The 17,910-nt window shown below is 43.1% G+C and overlaps 1 protein-coding gene across 4 annotated transcripts in view; it reads left to right on the top strand.

Annotated features, from left to right (window-relative positions):
• The first annotated feature begins 699 nt into the window (after positions 1-699).
• Positions 700-17,910, top strand: part of AGK (acylglycerol kinase) — a 104,076-nt gene continuing 86,865 nt past the window's right edge. For 2 of the 4 annotated variants that reach the window (XM_033193975.1, XM_033193972.1), the window contains exons 1-2: positions 700-935; positions 5,367-5,481. In XM_033193975.1, the coding sequence (XP_033049866.1) occupies positions 5,381-5,481 (101 nt within the window). In that variant the 5' untranslated portion in view covers positions 700-935; positions 5,367-5,380. Of the gene's footprint in view, positions 936-1,080; positions 1,202-4,495; positions 5,233-5,366; positions 5,482-17,910 lie in introns of those variants that run through there. The other 2 variants (XM_033193973.1, XM_033193974.1) reach the window with 2 other exon arrangements.

Below are 17,910 nucleotides of genomic sequence, written 5' to 3'. Positions count from 1 at the left end.
GTCTTAAAAAAAAGTTGGCTGACTGAATGCTGGAAGGAAGAAGGACCTGGCTTGGTCCCCACACCAATCTGGGGGGCGAGTACAGAGTGTAAACTGTCTGGAGGTTGGCATTGGCCTAGCTTCTCCGTTGCTCTCTTGTTCTCTAGAATCCAATCAAGCACCTGTGGCCAGAGAGCTGTGTAAAATGGAAACCAGTCCCACCAGCCCCTGACTACACCCCTTCAATGCCTTCTCGCCCTGTTTAATGTCATGTCCAAACTCCTGGCCGCAGTGGCCTGTCTCCACCTCTCCAGCTTCCTCGCTTGGCGTGGCCCTTCTCCTTAGCTCTCTCTGCCTCACCCACACTGGCCTGCAACTCGCCAGACTGCCCCAGGTTTCTGAGCTTTTGCACCGGCCCTTCCCTCTCCAGGCTCTCTCCCCTGGGTCTTTGCTTCGGCTGCTCCTTCTTGACATTCAGGTCTCAGACCAATGGCCCCGTTCTCAGAAGGCCTAGCACAGGCCGCCTAATTTCACGCAGTTCTCCCCCAACCCGCCCTGCCTTCCGTCACCCGTTTCATTTTCTTCGTGGCACGGAGCACCATCTCCAATGGCCTTGTTCATTTAGTTAATTTATTTTCCGACTTAGTTCCAGGTGCTAAAGCACTGTTACCTTGGCAGACTTCCCATCAAATATTATTGCGCAAAGGATGGATGGATGAAAGGAAGAGTGAGTCAATCAACCAGGGAACGCGGGGAAAGGCAGCCTCAGGGCGGCAGGCCCTGCCACCCGCACCGTCCCTGGGCATCCGAGCCGGTTCCCGCCCCCGGCCCGGCCCGCGCGCACTCGCAGACCCGCGGCGGAACCCGAGGGCGGCGGCAGCGGTTTCCCTTGAACGAGCCGGGGAATCTGGAGGGAGCACACAGGAAAGGCAAAGCCGCGAGCTGGACCAGCCGTGGTGAGTGCAGCGGCGTACGGGCGGGGAGCGGAGTGCGGGGCGCTGGGAACGGGCGCGCGAGCGGGGTGGGAGTCGGGATGGGGGCCCGGGGCGCTGGGCGGAGCCTCTGGAGTCGCGCTGGGCCGAGAGCCTCGGGTACCCGAGCATCAGGCGTCGTGGGTGCAGGCGGCTGCGCGGCTTGAGGGTAGGGGGTGCGGGCCTGGCCGGCGCGGCGGCGGAGGGCCTCGCACTTATCTCGTGGTCACTGCGGGAGTCAGCTGTCCTAGGTTCGAGTCCCAGAGCTGTCGCTAACTTGTGAACCCTCCCTCACTCCGTCCCTTGGACTTCAGCATAGTCCTTTGCAAAATGGGGTCAATAGTATCCGATCCATTGATGGGATGGTTGGTTCATTCATTCTGGCGCTTTACTAGGTTCTGGTGCTGAAGATGGATAGACAGAACTTGCCCACGAGGGGTTCACTGTCTAGTGAGAAAAACATTTCCACCTGGATGCTCCACAGGCATGTCAAATTCAGTATCTCTTAAACCGCACTACTCTTCTCCACAAACCTACCACTCAAATCTAAATGATTGAAATCACTATTCAATCAGTCACCCAAGCACAAAAACCTGGCTTGGTTCCTCCTCTCTCACTTCCTACAGTCAATGAACCACCAAGTGCTGCCAATTTCTACTTTCTAAAGCTTTCCAAATCCATCCTTTATCTTGGTTTGTTCTTTTAGGTGCCTAGAGATTATGGCAATAACTTCCTAATGGTTCTCTTTAGCTTTAATTTTAGCTTCTTCCAGTTCATTTTTCATTCTGCTACAAAGTGGTCTTTTAACAGTTCAAATATGATTATATCACCCACCTGCTTAGAGCTCATTAAAGGTTTTTCATTGTCTTCAAAATAATAGCCAAAGTCCTTAGTGTGGGTTCAAGGTCTTTTCTAATCCCCCCCGGTCCTCAATCCTTTATCTCTAAACCACTGTTTCTCAAAGTCTGGTATAGTGGTGACCTCCATTACAACCAACATGGGAGTACTTGTTAAAAGTGAAGATGACAGCTTAATTCCAAAACAAATGAGACTCTTTGGGGAGGGGGCAGTTTCCAGGATTCTATGTTTTTAACAAGTTCTGCACTAAAGGTTGAGAACCCCTGTTCTAGACACTCCAATTTTTACTCTGCTGTTGATGGGGTACAGGACACACTGCCCCAAAATATGACTCGTTGGCATTAGAGGAAACAACTGAAGCAGGAAAGTCACTTTGTGGCTTTCCACTCTTCTCCCCTGAAGCAGGCCATAAAATAATTCTTTGACCTTCTTCTGTATAAGACCCTCCTGTGAGAGTTGCTCATCCTATGAGTATAGGATCAAGGAAAGGAATGCCCTTATCTTTGAAGACACAGGTACACAGAGAAGAATCTGAACAAACAGGCCTTGCTAAGTTCTCCCTAGCATATTACCGTTAGATCATACCCCCTTTTTCCAGTCATATTTCTCCATGGCCGTCCACTCTGCATCAAACCTAGCATAAAAATACGTGAATTTACCTGTTTCTGGGTATTCATTTTCTTATGAAGATTCTTGTGTCACCTAAAACTTACCTTAAATAAATATGTATGTTTTTCTCTTGTTAATCTCTCTCTTGTTACAGGGGTCTCAGCCATGAACCTAGTTCTCCCCTCACTACCTACGTATGTTTCTCTCAACACACTTTACTGTCTTTTATGCCTTTGTACACTCTCAGTTTGGGCTACTGTAAAAAAAAAAAAAAAAAACAAAAACTGGGTGGCTTAAACAACAGAAATTTAATTCTCACAGTTCTGGAGGCTGGAAGTCCAAAGTCAGGGTGCCAGCATGGTTGAGTGCTTGGTGATAGCCCTCTTCCTTGGTTTGTAGATATCTCTCTTCTTGCTGTATCCTCACAATGCAGAGAGACCATCTCTGTAGAGTCTAGTCTTCTTTTTTTTTTTTTTTTTTTTTTTTTTGAGACGGAGTCTGGCTCTGTCTCTCAGGCTGGAGTGCAGTGGCCGTATCTCAGCTCACTGCAAGCTCCGCCTCCCGGGTTTATACCATTCTCCTGCCTCAGCCTCCCGAGTAGCTGGGACTACAGGCGCCCGCCACCTCGCCCGGCTAGTTTTTTGTATTTTTTAGTAGAGACGGGGTTTCACCGTGTTAGCCAGGATGGTCTCGATCTCCTGACCTCGTGATCCGCCTGTCTCGGCCTCCCAAAGTGCTGGGATTACAGGCTTGAGCCACCGCGCCCGGCCAAGTCTAGTCTTATAAGGACACTAATCCCTTTCATGGGAGCCACTCTTATGACCCAATTATCTCCCGAAGGCTCTATCTCCTAAAACCATCTCACTGGGGATAGGGCTTCCATATCAGCATTTTTGGGGAACACAGCATTCAGACAATAGCATCCACAAAGCTCCTTCGTAACTTTAGTGACTCCTCCTCATTCTTCAGGGCTCAGGGAAGACTTCATTGACTGTGCGTCACCCCCTCAGCCCTAGACCAGGTTAGGTTCATTCTTGCAGACTCTCACAAAGCCTTGTGCTGACTCATTTATCTCACTGTACTGCAGTCGTAATTGTATAATTGTGTTAGCATTGTGGGTTTGACAGTTGTGATTACTTGAGAACAAATGAGACTGGTTCTTCTCTGCCCTCACACCCAGCACAGAGCCTACCACATAGGTGTTTATTAAAGGGCTCTTGAATGAAGGAGTGATTTAGGGTCAGATGGAGAGGAGTTCAATAATTAGTTGGGCCTTTGGAATCATGTGTCAGCCTGACGGTATATGGGATTCACAGGAAGATGGTCTCCCTGGCACTGCCTTCACTGCTGCTTTCGATAAGGATGTTTCTTCCCTTGAGAGGAATTTTAACCAATGGGATTTAAAGGGAGTCATAAAAGAACTGGACTTTTAAGTGGAAACAGTTTTTTTTTCTTGGTCTATATACCTCACTAACAGTCATAAAAATTTTTTTCTTAAATTTTTGTTTATCTAGAAAATAATTAAGTTCATTTTCAAAAACTTAGAAAGTACATTGCAATTTTAAAAATAAAATAAACATCACCCACCATTCCACAACCTAGAGGGATCTACTTTAAAATTTTGTTTTTGAGCCAGGTGCATTGGCTTACGTCTATAATCCCAGCAGTTTGGATGGCCAAGGTGGGATGATTGCTTGAGGCCAGGAGTTTGAGACCAGCCTGGGCAACATAGTGAGACCTTGTCTCTAACAAAAAATTAGCCAAGTGTAGTGGTACATGCCTGTGGTTCCAGCTACTCGGGAGGCTGAGGCAGGAGATTTTTTTGGGCCCAGAAGTTATAGTGAGCTACGATTGTGCCACTGGACTCCATCCTGGATGACAGAGTGAGACCCTGTCTAAAAAAAAAATTTGTTTTTGTTTAATTGTCTTGGTTTTTTTTTTAAATTTATACTCATGTTTGAACATAATTGGGATAATGCCAATTATATATGGCTTTTTATCCTGCTAATTTTACTCAACATTATGTTTTGGGTTTTTTCCACATCAGTACAAATTTGGGGTAAAAAAATATTACAAATATTTCTTAAACAGCTATTGTATGCCGGATCTTACTTTAGGCATGGGATACAGCAGTGACCAGAACAATGTCCTTACTCTCATGGAGTTTACATTCCAGTAGGATTAGGCTAATAAACAAGCAAGTGAATATAAGCATCATCAAATAATAAGTGTCATGAAGAATAAAGATATTCTGTTGTGTCACTGTTTTTTAGTAAAGTCTTCCTAATTTGCCTTCTTTAAAGGAGTGTATGAGTGTCATTTTATTATGTCATCAGTGAATACGATCATTTAAAAAATTATTTTGGTCAATAATGGTCTCTGTAATTTGCATGTCTTTATTCAGGAAGTTGAACATTTTTAGATAGCCATGTGCATTGCCTCTTCATTGAGTTTTCTATACATGTTTTCTGTTTCTTTTCCTGTTGAGGACCTGGTATTTTCTTCTATTTTGAACTCGCCCTTCGTATTATTTTTGTGTTTTTGGGACACTTATGATGGATAGACAAATGTATACTCTTAAACAGTGGTACAGTGAGGCTGTAAGGAGTCAGAAAAACCAGAGGAAGTCTGGAATTCCCTTCCTCTCTTTCTGCCCCATCCCTCTTCCTTCTATTACAATGAGGAAAAAGTGATCAGAGAGGGAAGAGGTATAGGTTAGGTGGAAATAGAAAGAAAGGTGGATGTGTGGGTGGTTGAGAAGATGAAGATGATGGGAATAGAAGGGAGAAGATGAGCTGAGGCCAGAGGAGAAATGGTAAGGAGGAAGAGGAATGAGTGGGAAAAAGAGTGGGAGAGGATAAAAGAATGGAAGATAGAGTAATAGGGACATTACATGAAGATCATGGATAAATTTTTTTTTTTTTTCTTTTTCTGCCTCTACTAACCTAGCAAATCTCTAGAAGATGACGGTGTTCTTTAAAACGCTTCGAAACCATTGGAAGAAAACTACAGCTGGGCTCTGCCTGCTGACCTGGGGAGGCCATTGGCTCTATGGAAAACACTGGTAATTATCTGACAGCCCCACCCCACCTTTGCACCCACAGCGAAACAGCCCCAAAGAGCTTCGGGTTAAAATCTTGTTCAGCTGTGCTTATCTCTATAAAACGTGGTGTAAAAGAAAAATGCGATTCAAAGCAAAAACAAAGACTTCTTGTAACCAGAGCTGGAACTACATATATACTCATATCCAGTGGATAGAGAATAAAGTAGAGGGATCAGAAAGGAAGCTATTTTTATTCATTACTTTTATGGTTGAAGAAATTAAGACATCCTAGAGAAAGATAAGTCCTTTCCCAAGTTAGTGTAAACACCAAAAATCTGAGACGGGGCTTAGTCAATTTAGTAAGTTTATTTTACCAAGGTTAAGGACGTGCGCCTGTGACACAGCCTCACAAGGTCCTGATGACCTGTGCCCAGGGTGGTCTGAGCACAGCTTGGTTTTATACATTTTAGGGAGATATGACACATCAATATATGTAAGATGAACATTGGTTTTGGTCTTGGGACAAAAACCAATGTTTTTGTCATTGTGGGACAACTTGAAACAAAAGGAAGACAGCTGAAAGTAGGGAGGGAGCTTCCAGGTCGAAGGTAGATAAGAGACAAATGGTTGCATTCTTTTGACTTTCTGATTGGTCTCTCCCAAGTAGACAATCAAATATGTATTTATCTCAGTAAGCAGAGGGATGACTTTGAATAGAGTGGGAGGCGGCAGGGCGCGGTGGCTCACGCCTGTAATCCCTGCACTTTGGGAGGCCGAGGCAGGTGGATCCTTTGAGGTCAGGAGTTAAGACCAGCCTGGCCAACATGGTGAAACCCCATCTCTACCAAAAGTACAAAAATTAGCCAGATAGTAGTGGTGCACACCTGTAGTCCCAGCTGCTCCGGAAGCTGAGGCAAGAGAATCACTTGAGCTGAAATCAGGCCACTGCACTCCGGCCTGGGTGGGAGAGTGAGACCCTGTCTCAAAAAAAAAAAAAAAAAAAAAAAGAATGGGATGCACTTTTGCCCCAAGCAGTTCCCAGCTTGACTTTTTTTCTTTAGCTTAGTGATTTTGGGGCCCCAAGATTTATTTTCCTTTCACAGTAGTAAGCAAGGACTGGAACTCATGTCTCCCTGGCGTTTTATTCCTTCCGTTTCTTACTATAGTCTCTTGATCTGTCATCAAGGGACACTTACTGAATTTGTTCCCCTATCCCCTGTGACTATCCTCATCTATCCCATTAGCCTACATTGACTTAAATGAGAACTAGGCTTTCAAACCTTTTGTTTAAATAAAGAATTCAGAGGAGTCATGGATTTTATTAGTCTTCATGCATGGAGGGAGAAGAAAGTGCCAAAGCTCCTCTTTTAGTTTAACATGGTAATAAGATTTAAATAAACAGATAAGTTTTTGTATAAAAATTATACAAATTATGATGGCAGCCAATCAAATTGCAGTCTTTTGGAGATTAAGGACTACATTTTAAGTATGTAGCAATACTAAAATCCAGATGTCTTAAATGACTGCTTTGTTGAAAAGAAAACAGAACAATTACTCTTTGAACTAGAAGTCTCCACATTGGAAAAGAGATTCATATTGATATTTTGTGAACACTCTCAGTTCACCACTGTGAGAATAACTTTATGATACAACATGATGTCTGCTTTTTTTGCAGCTGTGGGAAAATTGGAATATATTCCCCTTCTTTTCTTTCTAAGTATTGTCAAGGCCAGACGCTCGAATTCCATTAGCCAGCATCTAAGGAAAAGAGCAAACGTAAGAAGTTTAAAATTTGTAATTAAGAAAAGGGTGGAGCAGATATTTTAACAAATAGAGCATGGAGTGTTTGGCTTCTCCTTTTTCTAACTACACTTGAGTCCTCAAGGCCCCTTTGCAGGTGCATCCAATCTAGGTCATGACTAGGTCAGTCGGGGGAAATTCCCACCTACTGAGGATTCCTGCTGTTTCTATGACTAGGTGAAGATTCGAGGAACTGTGTACTCTGTTCAGGATGTCTTTAGAGGAACCATGATAAGTTCTTGCCCATGTAACCTTGAGACTTTAAAAAAGGACCATTAAGTCTTGAGGACTAATGGAGGCCTTGTTCTAAATTGGATCTGAAACAGCTTGAGCCAGAAGTGTGGTGGCAGCCTGGAGGCCTCATTTTGCTCTTTCTCCACCGTTCACATTCGGTGTTACTGCCGCAAATGCAAACTCCTGTTGTTCTATTGCTCTTCTTTTTCTCAGACTGTTCTCTTGCATGATTTGGTACTATTTAGCCTTTTTAAAAAAATTGTGGTGAAAAAACACGGGACATAAACATTTTCACCTTAACCATTTGTAAATCTACAGTTTGATGGTGTTAAGTATATTCACATTGTTGTTCAACAAATCTCTAGAACTTTTTTTAAATTTTTATTTATTTATTTTTTTTTGAGACGGAGTCTCGCTCTGTAGCCCAGGCTGGAGTGCAGTGGCCGGATCTCAGCTCACTGCAAGCTCCGCCTCCCGGGTTTACGCCATTCTCCTGCCTCGGCCTCCGAGTAGCTGGGACTACAGGCGCCCGCCACCACGCCCGGCTAGTTTTTTGTATTTTTTAGTAGAGACGGGGTTTCACCGTGTTAGCCAGGATGGTCTCGATCTCCTGACCTCGTGATCCGTCCGTCTCGGCCTCCCAAAGTGCTGGGACTACAGGCTTGAGCCACCGCGCCCGGCCACTAGAACTTTTTCATCTTGCAAAACTGAAACTCTGTACCCGTTGAACAACTGCCCATTCCTGCCCCACCCCAGCTGCCCTTGACAACCACTATTCTACTTTTTGTTTCTAGGAATTTGACCACTTTATACTTTGTGTCAGTGAGTCATATAGTATTTATTTTTTTGTGGTTGGCTTATTTCACTTACAATGTCCATAATGTTTATCTTTACCTTTTCTTTTTTTTTTTTTTTGAAATGGAATCCTGCTCTGTCACCCAGACTGGAGTGTAGTGGTGTGATCTTGGCTCACTACAACCTCTGCCTCCCAGGTTCAAGTGATTCTCCTGCTTCAGCACCGCAAGCAGCTGTGACTACAGGCGCGTGCACCATGCCTGGCTAATTTTTCCATTTTTAGTAGAGACAGGGTTTTACCATGTTGGCCAGGCTGGTCTCGAACTCCTGACCTCAGGTGATCTGCCCGCCTTGGCCTACCAAAGTGCTGGGATTACAGGTGTGAGCCACCGTGCCCGGTCTATAATATCTCTAAATGTAAAGATACATTCTTTAAAGAGGTATGGCCTTTACATCTGTCAGTGGACATTTTGGTTACTTTTACCTCTTGATTATTGTGAAACATGCTACAATTAACTTGAGTGTACAGATACCTCTTGGAGATCCTGTTTTTAATTATTTTGGATATATGCCCAGAAGTGGGGATTGCTAGATCATATGGTAGTCTATTTTTAATTTTTTGAAGAGCCTTCATACTGTTTTTCCATTGTAGCTCATCATTTTACAATCCCACCACAGTGTACAAAGTTTTCAGTTTCTCCATACCCTCATCAACACTCATTATTTTCTGTTTGTTTGATATGGGCTATCCTTATGGGTGTGAGATGATATGTCATTGTGGTTTTGGTTTGCATTTCTCTAATGATTAAGGAAGTTGAGCATCTTTTCACATGCATGTTGGCCATTTAAAAATCTTTGGAGAAATGTCTATTCAAGTCCTTTTTCCATTTTTAATTGAGTTTTTTGTTGTTGTTGTTGTTGTTGACTTGTAAGAGTTCTTTATGAATTCCAGATACTAACCCCTTGTGAGATTATAGAATTTGGAATATATTGTTTCCTATTCTGTAGCTGGCCTTTTTACACAATTGATCGTGTCCTTTGATATACGTTGTTTTTAGTTTGGTTAAGGCCCATTTGTCTACTTTTGCTTTTGTTTGCCTCTGCTTTTGGTGTTATATTCAAGAAACCATTGCTAAATCCGGTGTCATGAAGCTTTTCCCTGTGTGTTCTTCCAGGAGTTTTATATTGGGTCTTACATTGAGGTCTTTAACAGATTTTGAGTTAATTTTTTTATATGAGGTAAGATAGGGGTTTAGCTTCATTATTTTCCATATGGATATCTAGTTTTCCCAATACCATTTCTTTTTTTTTTTTTTATTTTGAGATGGAGTCTCGCTCTGTCGCCCGGGCTGGAGTGCAGTGGCCGGATCTCAGCTCACTGCAAGCTCTGCCTCCCGGGTTTATGCCATTCTCCTGCCTCAGCCTCCCAAGTAGCTGGGACTACAGGCGCCCGCCACCTTGCCCGGCTAGTTTTTTGTATTTTTTAGTAGAGACGGGGTTTCACCGTGTTAGCCAGGATGGTCTCGATCTCCTGACCTCGTGATCCGCCCGTCTCGGCCTCCCAAAGTGCTGGGATTACAGGCTTGAGCCACCGCGCCCGGCCTCCCAATACCATTTCTTGAAGAAACCGTCCTTTCCCCATTGTGTGGTCTTGGCATCCCTGTTGAAGACCATTTGACTATATAGATGAGGATTTATTTCTGGGCTCTCTGTTGTTCATTAGTCTATATATCTGTATTTATGCCAATACCATACTGGACTGTTGCTTTGTAATATATTTTAAAATTCATTAAGTATGAGGCTTCCATCCTTGTTCTTTTTCAAGATTGTTTTGGATATTTGGGGGTTTCTTGAGATTCCATATGAATTTTGGGATAGTTTTTTCTATTTTTGCAAAAAATGTCATTGGGATTGCATTGAATCTGTACATTGCTTTGTAGAATAGCCATTTTAACAATATTAAGTCTTCTAATTTATGAACATAAGATGTCTTTTTATTTAATTGTCCTCTTCAATTTCTTTCAGCAGTGTTTTGTAGTTTTTAGCATGTAAGTCTTTTACCTACTTGCTTATGTTTATTCCTAAGTATTTTATTCTTTTGACACAATTGTTAATGGGATTGTGTTCTTAATTTCCTTTTCAGATTGTTCATTCTTAGGATATAGAAATATAACTGATTTTTGTGTGGTGTGTATCCTGCGACTTTGCTGAATTTATTAGTTCTAACAGTTTTTTTTTTTTTTTTTTTTTTTGGTGTAGAATCTTTAGAGTTTCTGTATATAAGATTATGTCATCTGTGAATAGGGATAATTTTACTTCTTCCTTTCCAATTTGGATACCTTTATTTCTTTTTCTTGCCTCATTGCTCTGGCTAGAACTTCCTGTGCTATGTTGAGTAGAAGTGGTGAGTAACATCTTTGTCTTATTCCTGATCTTAGAAGAAAAACTTCCAGTGTTTCAAAATTGGGTATGATGTTAGCTGTGGGCTCATGATATATGGCCTTTATTATGCTGTGATACTTTTCCTTTTGTTGCCCTCCCCCCATTTTTTTTGCCTATATATCCCCAACCTTTTCACAGAACAGTGCTCACATTCTTTATACCAAACTTGTTTTTACCATGAGAAAGTCTTACCCTGTCGTCTTCTTGAGTGGAAGCTGCCTTGTCCTTTCTTCTTCTTCTTCTTCTTTTTTTTTTTCCCCCAATCAGGTCATTTTATTGTTGTGGTTTTTACACATTTTATTTTAATAGTTTTTGGGCAACAGGTGGTGGTTTTTAGTTACATAGATAAGTTCTTTAGTGGTGATTTCTGAGATATTGGTGTACCTGTTACCGGAGCAGTGTACACTGTACCCAGTGTGTAGTTTTTTATTCCTCACCCAACTCCCGCCTTTCCCCCTGAGTCCCCAGAGTCCCTTATATCATTCTCATGCCTTTGTGTCCTCATAGCTTAGCTCTCACTTATAAATGAGAATATATGGTGTTTGGCTTTCCATTCCTGAGTTACTTCACTTAGAGTAATGGTCTCCAACTCCATCCAGTTTGCTGCAAGTGCCATTATTTTATTTTATTTTATGGCCGAGTAGTATTCCATGGTGTATATATACCACCTTTTCTTTAGCCTCTCGTTGATGGGCATTTAAGTTGGTTCCATATTTCTGCAGTTGCAAATTTTGCTGCTGTAAACATGCATATGCAAGTGTCTTTTTCATATAATGACTTCTTTTTCTTTGGGTAGATATCCAGTAGTGGGATTGCTGGATTTAATGGTAGTTCTGCTTTTAGTTATTTAAGGAATCTCCATACTGTTTTCCATAGTGGTTGTACTAATTTACATTCCCACTAGCAGCGTAAGTGTTCCCCTTTCACCACATCCATGCCAACATCTGTTATTTTTTAATTTTTTAATTACGGCCATTCTTGCAGGAGTATGGTGGTATCTCATTTTTTAAAAATTTGCATTTCCCTGATAATTAGTAATATTGAGCATTTTTTCATATACTTGTTGGCCATCTGTATATCTTTTGAGAATTGTCTATTCATGTCCTTAGGCCACTTTTTGATGGAATTATTTGCTTTTTTCTTGCTGATTTGTTTGAGTTCCTCTGCAGTGGAGTGCCAGTAGGGAACAAGGACCTCTTCTCCAAGGCCCTATGTGATCAGAGGCTGCCTGCCTGTTGGGGTTTAGGTGCAAACTTTCCCTACTGTGTCCAGTGCTGCAATTTTGTCTGTGCTGTGAGAAACTACCCACAAGCAGAAGGATCTGGAACTCAAGGCCTGCTCTTCAGATTCTTTTGTCACATGAAGTGATTCCTTGATGTCGTGCTCTCCTGCTCCTCCTAGGGATGGGGCTTCCTGAGAACCAAAGTGCAATGATTGTTACTGGTCTTCTGGATCTAGCCACCCAGCAGGGATAGCGGGCTCTGAGCCGGTGCTGGGGAATGTCTGCAAAGAGTCCTGTGATGTAATCCATCTTCAGGTCTGTCAGCCATGGGTACCAGCACCTGCTCTGGTGGAAGTGGCAGGTGAATGATATAGACTCTGTGAGGATCCTTGGCTGTAGACAGGTTTAGTGTGCTGGCTTTCTTGAATGCTGGTTATGCAAGTAGTGAAGTTGTCACATGGATAGACTCAGGACCTTTGGTTAGCCAGGATGTTGCAGGCAGTGGTGTTAGCTGTTGTTTTCTCCTTCCTAGTAGCAGTATTACTCTGTCATGAGTTGTGGTAATGGCCTGAGTTGGTTGACCTTCAGCCAGGAGGTGGCACTTGCAAGAGAACACCAACTGCGGTAGTAATAGTGGGATTTGAACTTGCCCTAAGTTGGGGCAAATATTCTGGTTTCTCAGGTGATGGGTGGGGCCATAAAACTCCCAAGAGTTTCTATATTTTGTGTTCAGCTACCAGGGCTCATAGAGAAATACCTTCAGGTGGGGGCAGGGTTAGGTGGGTCTGAGCTAAGACTGTCCTTGGGGAGGGCTTGCTGTGGCCACTGTGGGGTATGGGGAGGTGGTTCTCAGGCCAGTGGGGTTATGTTCCAGAGGGTATTATGGCTGCTTCTGTTGTGCCGTATAGTTCACCAGGGAAGTAGGGGATAGCTGGTAGTGAAAGGCCTCATCCAGCTCCCACGCATTTAGTGAGGCTGTTCTCACTTCCAGAGTGCTCTGCTAACAGTGCCAAGTTTAGATCCAGGCAGCCTGTGCGCAGAACTCAGACCTGCCCCAGGTCATAAGCTTCCCCGCTGAGAAAGCAGGCAAGGCTTTCAGGCCACACTCTCCACACTTGTCTGCCCACAACGTTGGTGGCTCCTGCAAGATATAGTCGGGCATGGCATCTGTGGGCTTAAGCTGGAGACTGGGTGTGCCTACAAGGTTCTTCCTGCTGCTGCTTCTACTTTTTTATTTCACACAGTTCCCTACATGTGTTCCAGCTCTGTGTAAGGTTAAATCCTTCTCCCATGATCTGAATTTTCAAATTCCCTGGAAGGGATGTGTGTTCAGAGGCAGGTTTTCCCCCCTCACACTTGGGGGAATCACAGTTTTTAGTCTGTCTTGCAGCATTTGCAACAATGTGTCGCTTCCTTCAAAGGATCTGTGGATTCTTTCAGTTTTCCTGGTACATTACTGTGGTGGTTCTTGGAACAAAAGATCACAGTGTGATTCTCCACACACTGTTCTGTCTGTCCAGGTGGGAGATGCAATGCACATTAGCCCCGCGTTTTATCCGTCATCTTGCTCCCATCTCTGTCCTTTCAAATGGGATCGGGGTGTAAGGATGTTGGGATTCTCCTGGCCCTTCAGTAGCTGTTCCAAACCATTTATCTTCCATCTTATACATCTTCCATCCTTCAAGCCTTATATCTGGCTATCTAATAAAACCATAAATATTCCAGCCTTCTGGGATCTCGGTTACATTCAGCTTAGGCTTTGGTGCCTGGCTTATCAATGTCACTTTCTTTCTAAGTCCTGTTATCTTCCTGGACACCCCGAGTGTCCGTGTGGATGACCTACCTAACAATCTACCCCCACTTTCCTTGACTTCTCCTGTATCTGCAACTTTGACCCACTACTCCACCTTCTTCCAACTTCACCCCCTTCTCATTGGTTGAATGCTAAACTTTATCACTTGCCCCTGTTCCACTTTTGAAATATGGAACTTCAGTATGCCATTCTGTCATTATGGCCTTCTATTATTCCAGTTTTTTTCATTCCATTACTTCTGCTCTTCAGTGTTACTAGGATTTCTTGTCCCTTGGCTCCCCTGTTTTCTTCCCAATCTATCACTCTTCCTTGCTTTTCATCTTTTTCATATCATAGATTCCTTGATCCAACACATCATATGTTCCTCAACTCCATTTTTCACGTCATTCCTGGGCCTTTTAATCTCTCATTTCCTCTCGTTTTCACAACTAAAGGTTTGTTTTCGTTTTTGTTGTGTTTAGAGATGGGATCTCACTCTGTCAGCCAGGCTGGAGCACAGTGATGCGATCATAACTCACTGCAGCCTCAAAATCCTGAGCTTAAGTGATCTTCCCACTTCAGCCTCCTGAGAAGCTGAGACTAAAGGTGCATGACAGCACACTCTGCTGATAAAACTTTTTGAATAGGTTCTCTCTGCTTTTCTATCTCCCACTCATGCCACATCCTCTCCAATTTTCATTATAATCATTTTCACCAGTTTTATGTTGCATTCCTCTTGACCACTGTATTAGTCTGTTCTCACGCTGCTAATAAAGATACCTGAGACTGAGTAATTTATAAAGGAAAGAGGTTTAATTGACCCACAGTTCCACATGCTGGGGCGGCCTCAGGAAACTTACAGTCATGACAAAAGGGGAAGCAAACACATCCTCTTTCACATGATGATAGCAAGGAGAAGTGCTGAGCAAAAGGGGCAAAGCCCCTTTATAAAATCATCCGATCTTGTGATAACTCACTCACTTTCATGAGCACAGCGTGGAGGTAACCACCCCCATGATTCAATTACCTCCTATTGGGCCCCTCCCATGACACATGGGGATTACGGAAACTATAGTTCAGGATGAGATTTGGTGGGGACACAGCCAAACCATATCAGCCACTCAGCTTTAGACACTGTTGACTCTCCTTGAAATGCTTCACTTTTTTGTCTTTTGACTCCCCAAATCCTGTTTTTCCTCCTCTGTCTCTGGCTGTTTCTTCTTCTTCTCCTTTGTTACTTTTTTTTTTTTCTTTTTTTTTTTGAGACGGAGTTTCGCTCTTGTTGCCCAGGCTGGAGTGCAATGGCATGATCTCAGCTCTCCGCAACCTCTGCCTCAGCCTCCTGAGTAGCTGGGATTACAGGCATGCACCACCACACCTGGCTAATTTTGTATTTAGTAGAGACAGGGTTTCTCCATGTTGGTCAGGCTGGTCTTGAACTCCTGACCTCAGGTGATCCTCCTGCCTCTGCCTCCCAAAGTGCTGGGATTACAGGCGTGAGCCACTGTGCTCAACCTCCTTTGTTACTCTTCTCTTCCCTTCTACTCAAGCATTAGAGGAGTAGCTCTCTAGAACTCTGCCCTAGGCCTTCTTCTCACTTTATATCCTCTTCCTGCATGATCTCATCACTCATGATGTCTTCAGTTACCAGCAATATGAAGCCATCTCCCAGATTTTTGTCCCTATAAAGACCTCTTTTGAATTCCAGACCTGTATATACAGTCAGCTACTTATTTGTCTATTTGGATGCTTCACAGCTGCCTCAAACTTAACAGATGAAAAATAAAGTAAAAAGCTTTCCTGCCAAACCTGTTCCTTCTCAGTAATTGGTACCACTCACCATCCAATTTCCCAAAGTAGGCCAGGCGTGGTGGTTCACGCCTGTAATCCCAGCACTTTGGGAGTCCAAGGCAGGCAGATCAACTAAGGTCAGGAGTTCGAGACCAGCCTGGCCAACATGGCAAAACCCTATCTCTATTAAAAATATAAAATTAGTTGGATGTGGTGGCACATGCCTGTAATCCCAGCTACTCGGGAGGCTGAGGCAGGAGAATTGTGTGAACCCAGGAGGCAGAGGCTGCAGTGAGCCGAGATCACATCATTGCACTCCACACTCTACCTGGGTAACAGAGAGAGAGAGAGACTCTGTCTCAAAAAAAAAAAAAAAAAATTCCCAAACTAGGAATTTATGCATCATCCTTTATCCTCCTTCATTCCCCGCATCCAGGTCATACATTATAAAGGATTTTGCTCCCTCTACATCTCTTAATGTATTGAGTTTCTTTTTCCTGTCCTCACTGTCATGGCTTTTGTCCATGCTACTATCATCTCTTGCCTGGGTCCTTAATAATGGCCTCCTCACTGTTCTGGCACCTACTTTGCCGGTTTCTAATCTATTTTGGACACTGTTGCTAGAGTAATCCTTTGTAAGTATAGATTGCCATTGCTTTGAGACTCCAAGCACAATATTCTTACCAGCTCTACATGTGCTTGGCCCCTGCATACATCTCTGGACTTGCAACATTTTATACTTTAACACATGGACCTTTCCTATCTTCCAGAGTGACATGTTCTTTCTGTTTCAGGATTTCTTGGAATGTCCTTGCACATGTTGTTCTCCGTGGAACACTCTGACTTTCTCTTCTTCCTTAGGCAACTATCATTCCTCCAAGTCTCAAATGTTATTTCTTGAAGCAAGCCTTCCTTGTCCCCTCTAGTCAGGATTAGACAATCCTCTTACATTTTCTCCATAGTTCTATGAACTCTTCCTATATATTATTCATTGCTATTAGTGATTTTCTGTTGTTTGTTTCTTCTGTTATATCATAAGACTCTACAGGCAGGGGTGCTGTTTGTCTTGCTCAGTGTTGTCCTGTAGGCCCAGTACATAGAAGACACTTGACACACATTTTGCTTATGGAAGATGGAACAAATGAGAATGAAAGGATGAGTGTGCAGAGGGCAAAGATCAACCTTATTGACTGACCCCTTGGAATTCGCAAACCTAGGCTGTTGAGTCCTTCTGAAGGAAATTATACCCTAAATTCATAGGTTACTCTTTCAATTTCTACAAAATTTATTTTGAAATACTCACAAATTGCCTTACCCACTCTATCTTCTCTATACTTATTCTTAGGCAACCTAACTCCTAGTTCAAAGAGAATATGAAAAACATGGGCAGTTACCCCAGAGTGCATATTGGCATCCTTTCTCTCTGTCTCAGTGGCTGAGGCAGCCATCCTCCTGGTCAGCCCTCTGATGCTTCCCGTTCTTTCACCTCCCATTGGTTGTCCATTTCCTCACTTACATCTTTAGTCTCAGACTTTCGCTTTCTCTCTCCTCTGTTTGTCAGAATCTTTCCTAGCTCATACATCTTCACTCAAGTCTGCATTCCCATGTGTTTGGTGACCTGCTCTCATCTTCCGTTGACACCATCCTCAGAAGTGTATCTCACACTTGCAGTCCTACCTCCATTTGAGAAGAAGCTTAGTAAAATGGCTTGTCATTTGATTGAACCTGCTCTTGATGAGGTCATTAATGGCCTCCTAGTCGTTAAATGAAAGGGATACTTTTCATGCCACATTTGATTTTCTTGGCCCATATCCTTTTAGGTACCTTTAGATATCTTCCTGCTTTGAACGTTGGTGTCCCTCATGTTCCATTCTCATTCTGCACACTCTGTAAGGGATCACAACCACACGGTTGTTTTCAGGGATGATATATGGATTTTGGAGTCATCATATTTTTCTAGCCCAGATACTGCTTCTCTTGACATTTTGTATGAATAGCAAACAAATATTTTTTGGTAAAGATTTGTGAAAAATTGCGTATTTTAATTTCTTTTTATCTGACCCCTTTTGATAACTGCTCTTAGTTTGTCTTTTGATATCAGATATTTATTTGGAGGGTCTATTCCATTTTTACTGTATTTATAATTTTTTTCTCCATTGAGAATTCCACCCCCTTCTTTTTCTCCCTTCCCCCAAGTTTCAAAGAAAAAGAAGTCTGTGATATTTTTCCCCTCTGCATAATTTCCCCACAGCAGGTTGCAGCAGTTGACAAGAGCAGCAGGGACTCCTCTCAACTCCAGAAGAGCGATTGCAGAGGAGAAAATGACCCTGTTTGCTGAAAGTAAAGACAGTTTAAGGATTGCTCATTCCTCTTC

This window comes from Trachypithecus francoisi, unplaced genomic scaffold, assembly GCF_009764315.1.
Source record: "Trachypithecus francoisi isolate TF-2019V2 unplaced genomic scaffold, Tfra_2.0 Lachesis_group4, whole genome shotgun sequence".
In the NCBI taxonomy this organism is placed as follows: domain Eukaryota; kingdom Metazoa; phylum Chordata; class Mammalia; order Primates; family Cercopithecidae; genus Trachypithecus; species Trachypithecus francoisi.
This window is presented reverse-complemented; position numbering and strand designations above follow the sequence as displayed.